A 12,836-nucleotide genomic window follows, 5' to 3' on the forward strand; every position below is an offset into this window, starting at 1 on the left:
CCACATGATAGCTCATCAGGGTGGACCCACATGCTTCTTACCACATCAGCTCTGCCCGCCAACTCGCCGCCAACTACACCATTCCCTATCCATCTTAAGTAAGAGCTGTGTTACTATTAAGAGTAGGTAATTAGGAGTTTGAGTTCAAGTTGGAGTTTGAGTTTAATTAGGATTTTCCTTCTGTAATCTCCTATTTAAGGAGCCACGAATTGAAATAAAGGCATTCAGTTTTCCAGTCAAGAAAAGAGTGAGGAGAGCTCGGGTGATCTCTTGGACAAATCACCCATTAGGAGAGTTCGGGTGATCTCTTGGACAAATCACCCACGCAATTGCCACAATAGGGTCTGTACGCAAGGGCAAGGGCAAGGGAAAGGGAAGACCGGAGTCTTTCTCAATGGACCGACCTGTGACGAGATCCTACGTGCGGGCCCATAACAATCGAGTTATCGCTTATGCCGAGTCACGTCCATGTGTCTTCCTATCACGAGGTCGGGCCAAATTCTCCTTCGTCAATATCGATCCCCAATATTGGCTTGGGTGAGGAATCACCATTTTTTGTTGGGTGAAGTGGCATCTTATGTGACAACAAGAAAGTGTTCGAAAAATCATCTCTTGAAAATCAATACCAAATAATCTTAAAAATGATTTCTAAATAATCTGCTGAGATAGAGAAATGCCAAATAACAAAAAAAATAAATAAATAAGAGTGATTTTTCAGCAATCATCGATTTTCACAAAATCAGGTGTGAGGAATCATCATCCATGCTAACTAGAAACCTCTACCATTTCATTTAAATATTGAATCCAAGTAAAAATCTATAAGGATCTATTAAAATAACCGAAGCCGAGAGGATTCAATATTATATTTAGAAAGCTAATACAATCATAAATCATTCAAAAAAATAAAAATAAAAAATAAAAATTTGAAGATTTAAAAATTTTTAAACAGCTAAATGAAAATCTCTTTTTAAGCTAATTGACAGAACTCAGTGAGGACATTTATTGGAAAGTGAAAGTTATGAGAATCTTTGTAATTTACCGATGATTTTTTTTTTTTAGAAACCGAAGAAAATAAATAGTTGGATTCATGCAAGTGGTGGTTTGAGCATCTTCTCCATTATTTATGAAAATATTCGCCGCAGCAACACGAGCCGTGTAGGGAACCTCGTCTCCTAGATAAGTCAATATAACTCTGAAAATGGCATTGACGTATTTATGATGAAATCCCAGGTTACTTTCGTACTGCCATTCTATTTATTCCTCCCCTGCTTCCACACACAGAGCATACTGCCTACAAACTCTCTCTCATCTCTGGCTTACGAGTGAAGCAGAAAGAAGGACGAGATGGGCTTGAAGGTTTGTTCATTTTTCCTGTTTTAATTACGTCTCAAGCTATCCATCCATGTTGCTCTTATCGTGTTGCAATCAATTTCTAGCTCTTATCCTCTATTATATGCTATCTTCGAAGATTCCGTGTTTCGGTTTCTTTGTTAATTATTTCTGGAATAAATCATTTATTTTTTATGTTTGATCGCATAAAAGTTTCTTTGGATTGGTAGGAGTTGTCATTATACCTGAAATCAGAAAGGCATTTTATCATGATATCATGTTGTTTCTGTTCTGACTGATATCCCAATATTATTAGTTAAAGACTTTAACTTTTAATCTTTGAATGCAAAGTTTACGAACGAGGTTGCCTCTGTCGAGAAAATGTTTAATTGAAGTATGCAGATTTTTTATCGAAGTTAAGAAATTGTTGTGTAGTACTTGATGAACAAATTAGAACATAGAATCTGGGGGACAGAATTATAGAGTTGGCAAGTTTGTTGAACTTTTCTGCGTGTCAATTGGGTGTATTGTTCTTTGTTGAATTCTTCTATAGTTGGCTTGAGATTTGCACCTTGAAATTTACAGTCAGAATGGGTTGATGGACAAGGAGGTAGTCTGATCACTTAACCTTGTCTTTCCTCTGTACACGACATTGCCTGTTGAACTACTCTTGGAAAACCTTTTAGGATAGAACTGGGATGCGTTTATTTCAAGTAGAATAGATAGAGTCAGTAAGAGTTTCTCCAAATTCTATTGAAGATATGTCAAGGACTTACTCTTATTGGGTTTCACCAGTGTTGACTTGAACTTTTCCAAACCTTGTTATAAAACATCTATTTTATTCTTTTGAGGGTTTTCTATTTTTTCTTATTTTGAAATATGAGAGAAAGAGGTGAGTTTTTTAATTGGGTTGAGATCTGATTAGGAACCCCTAATGTGAGGCAATAAAATAATGCAACTTAACCAAGTTGAATGCAGATTTTTTTTTTTTTTTTTTTGGATCAAGTGCTCTCCAGGACAACTGGAATTATCAAGTTGCCATGCGAAAGTGGTAAATGAGACCTGCCTCATCTATCTGTCTGAACATGCATATGTTAATGCTGAGAAACGTATGACTTGGTGCCTTTGACCCTGATCCAGACCAAATTGTGACAGTTTTTCATATTGTTCATATTAAGCATAACGAACATCTATTAGCAAGATTGATAATTTATGAAAACGCAAAATTCCATTGCAGTGCTATTTGTTATTTGAAGTGGTGGAGCCTATTGAAACTCCATGCAAACACATTTATTTTCTAGAGTAAGGACCCATTTGGTTCACTGGAATAGGAGTCTGGAATTGGAATGGGTTCAATTGTTTGGTTGGTGGAATCAGAGTGGGGCCATTTCTGCTGGAATGGCATTCCTCCATTTGAGGGAATGGCCATTCCCTCCTCCTCAGAAATGAAATCCCATTCCATCTTATAACAATTCTGATTCTGCTTCTTGTTTGAACCAAACAGACTATGGGGATGGACCATTCTGGTTCCGATTCCAAGAGATTTTGATTCCAATTCCGGCTGCGAACCAAAGAGACCCTAAAGTTTCATGAAAGGTATGGCACAGCCATATATCCTTGTTTGATTCTTTTTAGGGAATATACTAGTTTTCTTTCTTAAATTTTTTCTCTTTTTTTTCTTTTTTTTAAGTGGGGAAGGAGTGAGAAAAATACCTGTCCACTACTTTCAAGTTTCTAGGGATTATGATAGTTTTTATTTTATTTTACTTTTTGGGGCATTAGGGAACATGGATTCCACTCCGTTTTTGAGAACCATGTCAATGGCTACATGAATGACAACAACAATTGTAACTGACAACACAACTAATTTTGTCATTCATACAGATAAAGATAAAACATCAATGATATTGACATTAAGCTGACGACACATAACTAATTTTGTCATTCACACAGCTAAATGACATAAAAAATTGTATATTTGGTAAAGGCATTTAATTTTTGGTGGTAATAAAGTCCATTAAAAAAAAGACAATCAAATAGGCCACTTTATATAAAAACGAATTTTAATTGGTGATTGTGTTTTAATTTTATTTCCTGCCTTGTGTAAACAAACTCAGATTTACATCTTATGCTTTGAGAACATTCGTCTAACAGCTTGATGTTCTACATGGAATTATTTGGCTCCCTTGCAGGAAGAGTTTGAAGAGTATGCTGAGAAGGCCAAGGCCCTTCCTGAGACCACAACAAATGAGAATAAGCTCATCCTTTATGGATTCTACAAACAAGCAACTGTTGGACCTGTGAACACCAGTATGTGTTATGTTTATCATTACACCACTGAAAATAAATTCCTGTGAATAATGGATTTGACACCTTTATTTTTCCAAGCCAGAGTTTCAACCCATTTGAGTAAATCTGCAAGGCAGTCATAAAACACAATTACTCATTTCTTTGATCCTTGATTGTTCTTCAATTATTAATTTCTCCATCTATTCTGCAGGCCGCCCTGGGTTCTTCAATATGAGGGACAGAGCAAAGTGGGATGCATGGAAGGCGGTTGAAGGTATGAGATGTAACTCAGAATATTTAGTTGGCCTTATATTTCTTCTGGGATGTATTCAATTTCTCATCACATTCGCTACTCCTGACAGGAAAATCACAGGAGGAAGCAATGAGCGATTACATCACCAAGGTCAAGCAACTGCAGGAAGAAGCAGCTGCCTCCGCTTGATATTTGTTTCCATAATGTGGAACTTTGAAATGGATTATGTGATTGTATGTCTTTGACAGGAAACACAGTTTTAGTGGGTTTATCAGGTATTGTACTTTGACAATATTATGCCAAATGGAGTGTGGACTCTGTAGTTAAATGCATGCAAATATTAGTAAGCTACTCTCTTGGTTGTTGTTGGTGTTTAACTCCACACACAGAAGAGCAGACATGTGCACTCATGGTACCTTTAGGCCGGTTTACACAAAGAAGCAATTTTTGGATGATGAAGAAGAATGAAACGTTTTGAAAACTGGACTGTGGATGTCAAACCAGAAAGGGCCCCGGTCTGCAATTAGACTGTGATTCATCCCGGGTTTGCCTGTGCTTCAATTGATTTTGTCCAAAGTAAACAGTTCCTTACCATATCCGGGTGGCTTTATTTGGTTGGGAGCTGGAGAGTGATTCAATCCTGGTTAAATCCGTAGCCAGTTCAGCGTCAACCACAGTCCTGTTCGATTGTCAAAAATATTGGTAGAATTTAGATGTTCTATTTCCAGATAACCAATTCAGGTGATTCTGAATCTCTAAAGAGAAAAGTCGTTTTTTAAGTTTGAATTTGCAATGATCATCGCCCACAAGAATTAGCTTTTTGTTCTTTTCTCTGCTTAAAAGTAAAACAGACTTGATGCCAACTTGGCCTTCTTGGGATCCTGTTGAACTGTTAAGTATTAGTCAATACGTACATTATGAAAAGCAAAAATGGTTTGGGAGATGGAGATGGCAAGCAACAGATTCCTTTCCTTGTCTTCTATATCTCTATTCAATTCTTATACAAGAACAACCAAATGAATCAGCCATTTCAAAGCTGCAAGTGGTTGATGTGATGCACAGGCAGAAATTAGTAGGTGCTAATAAATGTTTTTTCATTGGAGAATTAGGACTAGGACAAAGAATCCTAATCGTATGGAGTAGAAATATCACTCAGGTTCTGCTGTTCGCACAGTTGCGTACAACAGGCTATGTAATCAATTACGAGTGAACACTGGCCTGCAGATTTCGGTTTCAGCCCCACTGTTGTAGACGATCCTACCTACTTGTGCAACACGAATGAATGGCACAACCAATCAAGACTGTAGGTGTTTGGCATCAATGCCCATTTTTTATCACGTCAGTGTTACATCTGAAATCTGTTTTTTTTGGGGGGGAAACGCCGAATGTTTGGTTAGCCGTTTTTCTGAAAAACATTTTCTCAGGCCACGCCTTACAAATCAGAAAAGGTGTAGTATGTTGACATGATATTGAACCTGAAAAACATCTATATGGCAGTAACAACAATGGTACCAAATAGAAAACCTGAAAAAAAAAAAAAACTTTTCTTTGAAAATGACATGCATATGCAGTACCATTTTCGCTTAGAAAATACCTGAGGAATGATATTGGTTTCAAGCACCACCTAAGATTAGCTATTAAATAAGGTATCCTCTGGACTAGCCAGTGGCCATGTGTTTCCTCCTTCTGTCCACATCAAACCTATCACACATCTCTATTAAAATTATGTCCAAGCAGTGGTTCAAAATTCTAATTATTGTCCCTGAAAAAGTTCTAACAAAGAAGCACTTATCTTAAAAGAGTTTCTTTCTTTTCTTTTTTTTTTTTTTAATACCTTCAGACTGCATTTGGAAACAATGTAAATAAGTGTGATGCAAATATATAGAATGTAAAACGGTTTTTATAAATTGCAAAGGCGGGTTAGTTTTGTACTAACAAATTTACCTTCTTACCAAACAGACTTTTAGCTGTAAACCTGTAATAGATGCAAACATGAATTTCAATAAAGCATATGCTTTTTTTATCAAAAGCCCACTTGAATGCAAATTTAATTCTTTTTTATTGATGTACTTTTACATCTTATTATCAATGTAAATATGCATTAATCTGTCACTTGTGAATGCATAAATGTAATATTATCAAACACAGGGAAAAAAATGAAGCAGAATGCAAATTTACCCTTAACCAGAATTTACACTCCATTTGCATCATTTCCAAACACAGCCTCAGGTGAAAGAGTTGATTCTCCTGAAATTATCTTATGAATAAAGAAAGAAATTAGGCCCCATTTGGTTCATGAGAATAGAGGTCCGAAATCGGAATCAACTCCTGAGGCTATTGGTTACCTGTAACAGAACAGAATGACCAAACCTATTCATGTGGAGTTGGAAAAATGCTTAATAGTGGTTATGATGATGACGAATCAATAAACTTGAAAATTCATCGATTACTAATTGGTAAAGTTAACATAACCCACCATAACCATGCCGATTCTGAGATTTCACATAACAAATCCTTCTGGATTGTAATACTTGACAACATAACCCAACATAACCCACCAGTGTCAGATTTATGAATTATCATTAATATCTCAGCCTCATGAAAACAATTTCTTATCCATAAAAAAGAAAGGAAAAAGAAAAAGAAAAAGAAAAGAAAAGGGAAAATTTTTTATGAGTACCCTGTACTTTGGGTCTAGTGTCACTTTGGTCTTCAAATTTTAAAATGCGACAATTCAGTATCCGAATTTTTAAAACGTGTCAATTCAGTACTTATCATTAACCAGTTGTTAAGTGGCATTTGAAAAGACATAAATGTCTTTCTAGTGTCATCTAATTTTCGTTATCAACCATCCAAACATTGATAAGAAATGAACAGTCCCAACTTTCATGAATAGAAGAGGTAAGGATTTAGTACTGTTCATTTTTTATCAATATTTGAATGACTGATAAAGAGAATTAGATGGCACTCAAAGAACATTTGTGTCTTTTCAAATGCTACTTAATCGTTGGTTAACAAGCTCATTAATGGCACAAGTACTAGATCGTCATCTTTTAAAAGTTTGAGCACTGAATTGTCACGTATTAAAGTACCGGGACCAATGCGGCACTAGGCCCAAAGTACAGGGTACTAATCGGGAATTTTCCCAAGAGAAAAGAATTTCTTAAGGTGGAAAATATTAACTAGGGATACAAATGGATCGGATCATATTCAAATTAGGGTATATCTGAATTCAATCTAATACTATTAAGAGCATATCCCTTACAGACATGGATTGAATTTCTATCTTATGAGAAAGTTGGATATTCATATCTGATTTGATCATATCCAATTTTAAAAAATAATAATAATAAATTAATAAAATAAAAATAAAACATAAAAATTAAATAAAGAAAAACAAAAAATACAAGTATATTTTCAACTATTTTCATCATATACATACATTTTTTATAAAAAAATAAATAATATAACAAATTTACAAAAATACAATATAACTAATATATTTATAAATAAATAAATGAACAAATAACATATATGTATAAGATCAGATAGGGGTGATCTGAATATGATACAATCCGAAGATCCAAAATGGAGATATTTGAATCCAACAAAATAGGATCAGACTTCATATTGGATCGGATCAATCCGATCCATTTGCACCCCTAGTATTAATACTCTCCTTCAACCATGCCAACTCGACCAAATCCAAGTCTTAGGCCCTGTTTGGTTCGCGATAATAGGGGTTTGGAATCGAACGTTATATGCCTAACTCCCACCATTTCGAAGCTAACTTCTAGAGTTTTCTACGCTACAATCACCTTCACAGTTTTCACTATTTATTCCAAAAGAGACTGTTGGGAAAATGAGGTCATTGCAACTTTGGAAGAGAAGCTCTGAGGTGCATCTGAAGACACTATCTTTAGAACGTTATTTGCCCCCACTCAGTTTCATTGAGTTTTCTATTGGGTTACAAGCAAATCCATTCCCAGGATACAACAGAACCTTTGGCGAGAATCTGTAACCAGTAAAGTTGAAGAATCTCCGAAGAAATCGTCTGTGAGACTGTAGCAGACCGGATTGAGAGAGAGAGAGAAAGTAGATTTTGAAAATGTGTATTTTTGGAGTCTGAATCATGCTCCTTAAATAGTTTATGAAAAGGTATAAAGAAAAAGTATATGCTGGTTCAGAGAAGGCACCTTGAACAGTCACAATTTCAAACACTGTGACCGTTTAAAAAGTAGTTAACAGTTAATGACTGTTAACTTTGAATTGTGCCTCTTGATCACATCCAATCGAATCGTGACCGTTGATCTCATCAACAGTGATCAACGGTCAGCATCGCACCAAAACCAAAGCCGCCCTTTGCAAGCCACGCGAGTGCGCGCAAAATGCAAGCAAATTGCGTCTCTAAAGTGCCTTATTGCACCACGCACGCGTGTGCGCGCGTTGCGCGGTATCAAACCCCCATACTCTCCTCCACTATTTCTAAAGAATGTAAATCAACTCTTATTAAAATACTGAAAACAAAGCTTATAATTTTCCAATGTGTGACAAGTTCAAAACTAGGTTTTGTAAGAGAAAAAATTTATTTTTCAATCAAGTGTGCAGGAGCAATTTCTCATGTAATTGACCAATCAAACTCATTGGATTTAATCTCTTACGAGATTGAAATCCAACAGAGACAATAAAGAGTTTGAGAATGCTTCAATCATTCTGCTCCGGTTTGTCATTTTCAGTGGTCTACGCTGCAAGCTTCCTACGGGTTCACCATTTTCAGTTTTCTACGCTGCAACCCTCCTCCTGGTTTGCCATTTCAGTGTTCTACACTGCAAGCCTCCCCCTGGTTTGCCATTTTAAGTGTTCAACACTGTCGGAGTGTCTTCCCTGAACAATAACCAACATAGAGATAGAAAGCCCTCTGTTGCAAACCGCATTCACCGTTTGAATGTTCGCCGGTTTCGGTGTTCCTTCCCAGAATAAGAGTCAACAGAAAGATACGTAGTTTGTCCTTGTATCTTCATCTTCATCGAACTCTCTCCATTCACAACAGTAGGTATCATCATTTTCATCGAACTCTCTCTATTTACAACAGCCTTCACTGTTTTCAATGTTTAACGGGTTTCAATTTTTTTTCCCCAAAATAAGAGGCGAGAGAGAGAGAGAGAGACTTAGTTCGTTATATGTTTATCCTTTCGAAAGTTTTGTTTATCTCTTTCTCATTTTTCAATTTCAACTTTCTTTTTTTTTTTTTTAATATGAAATTCAAAACTGATTTGAGTTGCTAATTTAGAATGATTCAATTGATCTCTTGTTATACCATTCAAAGCCAGATTCTTTCCGCCATTAGTGACTTGTGACTTGTTCAGCTTAGACCTGTTCATGGGCCGGGTATCCCAACAGGCTGGCCCGGCCTGGCCCGTTATAAGTCGGGCTTGGTCATAATTTTAGGCCCACGGGCTCGGGCTCAGGCCGAAAGCACCGGGCCTGACTTTTTTCCGGGCTGGGCTTGGGCTTTCTCAAAAAAGCCCGGCCCGAGCCCAAGCCCGACTTAAAACTATATATTAAATAATAAAATTATATTTTATTTAATAAAAAATATATATACAATATTTTTCTTTGTTCTTCTTCTATTTTTCTCCAAATAATAGTGATGGTACGCGATCTGGCTTCTCCTAGCTGGAGGGTGATCCAAACTCCAATTAGGCGGCGAGCTGGATCAATATGCAAAACAATGGATCAGAGAACCTGGGGTAGCTAACCCGGTGAGGTCGCTCCGATGCTTAAGTCAGTACTAATGCTGTGAATGCGAGCTAAATGCTTGAGAGCTTGAGTGCTACTGAGTAGAATAATCACGTGTACCTTTGCCTTGAGGTTTTATGTCTTTATATACTGGAGTAGTCGTGGACCTTACGAAAGAGCTCCGGGATCTCCAAGCTGTGGAGATTAAGTTTGTTCCGTTTTTGAAGGAGAGCAGTATGTTGATAAGGTTTATCGTTTACCTTCGATTCAAGCGGAGCCGAGATGAGTTCTCATCATGATCTCAGAAAATTCGAAATTAGTTAGCTCATTATGATCTCGAGAAATTCAGAATCTATTGGGGAGGCCTTTGGAGTCGGTTATGTAGCATTTTGGCTCATTAGCTCCGAATTTGAACTTCGATTCTTTAGTCCCGAACTGGATTGGGTGTCGAGGTGCCTCTACACCAAGGTGAGTTTTGGGCCAAGGTGGCTGAATACCTGAACTCCGAATGTTGTGAACTAGGCTTGCCTGGCTAAGTTGTCACCCTTCGATCAGATCGCACCTACATGTCCCCTTCTTGCTAGGTCATACCAAATCACCCTTCATCAATTGCCCCCTGCTCCTTGTGCCAGGGGTCCTAACCTAGTGCGGGGAGCTCATGAAGAGTCCAGGTGGATTTGGCGCGAGGTCTAGTTAAATTTGAGGGTGAACCGTTGGTCGGGCCTGTACAACCATCTGGCTCAACCACGAAATGACCCATGTCACGTCTTAGGCACGCGCAAACGTCACACTATTTATAGATTCCTTATGAGCTGTCAGAACGTGTTGATCTTGACCGTTGATTCCCGGATATACGGGTTACAAATAGAGGCCAAAAGGGGCTCATTTTCCTTGCCACAAGTCCGCAAATCCGCAATCTTTGAGGTCGCACCCAAGTCTTCCAGTTCGGTATCAGCCTTTTCTGGGTCCGAGTTCTTTTCTTCGTCTTCCTATTGGTGAGTCCCCCATTGCCTTTTCCTTTTGATTATGTTGTCTTTTTCCTTGAGTATGTCTAGCCTTAGCTTAGATAGTCTTTTAGATGGGAGAGGTGAGTCCACCGGGACCAATGTGGGTACCTCGGCTCAGGCCGTGGATCCCCGTCCTACCGAGGTGGTCACTTCAAGACAGGAGGCGGTCCTTAGTTCGCTCAGGGTGGACTCACCTCGATGAGAGCGAGAGGCCTCTGGTAACTCGACATCCACCTCGCACCAGGGTCAGCTGCCAGACAACTTCGGTCGTCGATAATGACGGCAGACAGGCTCCTAGCTTTAGTAGGCTGATACATACTCCCTAACGACCTTGTATATAGCATCCCCTTAGGAAAATTTCCTTGGGATCATGATCACAACGGGATCGTGATCTTCGAGGAGCAGCTCGTAGTTGGTCTGCGTCTTCCACTTCACCCCCTTATAATCGAGATCGTTAGATTTTTTAACAATACCATAGATCAGCTACACCCGAACTCTATCCGTAACATCATAGGGATCATTTCTCTTTTCCATGATTACAACCTTCCCGTTGACCTCAACGTCTTTTCTTCAATTCTTTAAATCAAGAAAAATCCGTCCTGTGTTCTACCCAAGCACAGGCGAACTTACTACTTGTCACCTTGTCCTAGATACATATTGTTGCACGAGCTCTATAATAAGGTTCCACCTGGAAGAGGCATTACTTAGTGGTCCGCAACACCAAGGGGTGGCCCTTCCCGACTCATTGGAGGGCTGCCATTCAAGACCCCAACGTTAGACTGGGCCTGAAGACAAGGGAGGAGGTTCGATCTTGGGCGGAGCTCAGCCTAAAGTTCGAAGACTTCGTGACCGAGGAGAAGCTTGCGCAGGCCGGCCTAAATCCTCCTGGTAGGTCGCTGTTTACTGTACTTTTCCTATTCGTTTCTTTGGTATTGTATCTGACTTATACTCGTTTTCATCGCAGCTGCCATGGACAATATCCCTACTGATGAGCTCTTCGAGAGCATGAAGAAGGGGAAGAAGAAGAAGATAGCCTACAAAAAGGCTCGGGTTGAGAGTGAAATAGTCAGAACTGAGGGTGTCGTCCCTAAGCTCAGGCACCCATGAATTACCGAGCAGCCTCCCGTGATCGATCTCGTCGAGGAGGACTCGGGCAAGCCCATCCCACCCCGCATGCCCGAGGAGGCTACATCTTCAGAGCCCATCCCAGTGGCTGCCACTTCTTCGGGCAGCAATGCTCCAGTTTGGAGCATTTTGACTCCAAAGTTTGGCCTTCTCAAGAGCAAGGATACGGTGTTCACTGAGGAGATCGCTCGTTGGGCCGACTTGCCAGTCGCTCAGCTTGGGGCCCGTGCAACTACGCACTGTATGGTGGTACATTCTTGAACTTGCCTTTCAAATTGTCTCGTACTTTGATTTTTTTTTGTATATTGATACTCGTTTTCTTCTATTGGCAGGTGAACTCCTCCATCCATGCCTTGGCTTATCAGTATGAGGTGAACTTGAAGCAGGCTCTTGAAGCTGAAGAGTCTTCCCGAAATGCCCACGCCGAACTAAACTTTGCTCGCAACGAAATCAATCAACTGAAGAACAACACACAAGCTAAGAATGAGTTGCTAACTCTGCTAATGTCAGAGAAGAAAGAGCTCGAGGAGCGCAAAACGACATTGAAGAAGGAGGTCTAGAACCTCGAGGCCCACATGAAGGAACAAACTGAGCTACTGCTTCAAGCGATGGAGGAGGCCAAGGTTAAGGCTGTTGAGGAGTACAAGTCCTCAGTAGAGCTTCGGGAAAGGCTGGTCGAGGCACGGACAACGGGTTACCGCAAGGGATTCAAACTCATAAGGTGGTTGACCCGACGTGAATTTCCCCACCTCGACCTCAGCGCCATAACCACATTGAAGATCACCAAGGAGATGGCCATCGAAACTGGCACAAATTCGAACTCTGAAGCGGAGAGTGACGATGAACTGATTGACAAGGAGGAGGAAACCAGTGCTGGTGAGGACCGTATGGAGACAGATCCTCCTGCTGAAGTCTCCAGTAAGGATGAAGAGCCCCGAAGTGATTGAATGCCTCTTTTCTTGGACCCCCTACATACAATGTATATCCCGGGCCTCCGAGCTTGATTGTAGTAGTTTCTCTTTTTTTTGTACTCGAAGCTCTATATCAATGAAATACAAGTGTTTTGCAATCTGTGTGCAAATTTTTCTAAGTGT

The 12,836-nt window shown here is 39.4% G+C and overlaps 1 protein-coding gene across 1 annotated transcript; it reads left to right on the forward strand.

Annotated features, from left to right (window-relative positions):
• Positions 1-1,094: 1,094 nt before the first annotated feature.
• LOC148879454 (acyl-CoA-binding protein-like) lies at positions 1,095-4,222 on the forward strand. The gene is made up of 4 exons (XM_088960983.1): positions 1,095-1,356; positions 3,522-3,639; positions 3,830-3,892; positions 3,981-4,222. The coding sequence occupies exons 1-4, from the start codon at positions 1,345-1,347 to the stop codon at positions 4,058-4,060; spliced, it is 273 nt and encodes a 90-aa protein (XP_088817109.1). The 5' UTR covers positions 1,095-1,344; the 3' UTR covers positions 4,061-4,222.
• The last annotated feature ends 8,614 nt before the right edge of the window (positions 4,223-12,836 follow it).

Source organism: Nelumbo lutea, chromosome 1 (assembly GCF_056320005.1).
Source record: "Nelumbo lutea isolate HS-2025 chromosome 1, American lotus-T2T, whole genome shotgun sequence".
NCBI classification, from domain to species: Eukaryota; Viridiplantae; Streptophyta; class Magnoliopsida; order Proteales; family Nelumbonaceae; genus Nelumbo; species Nelumbo lutea.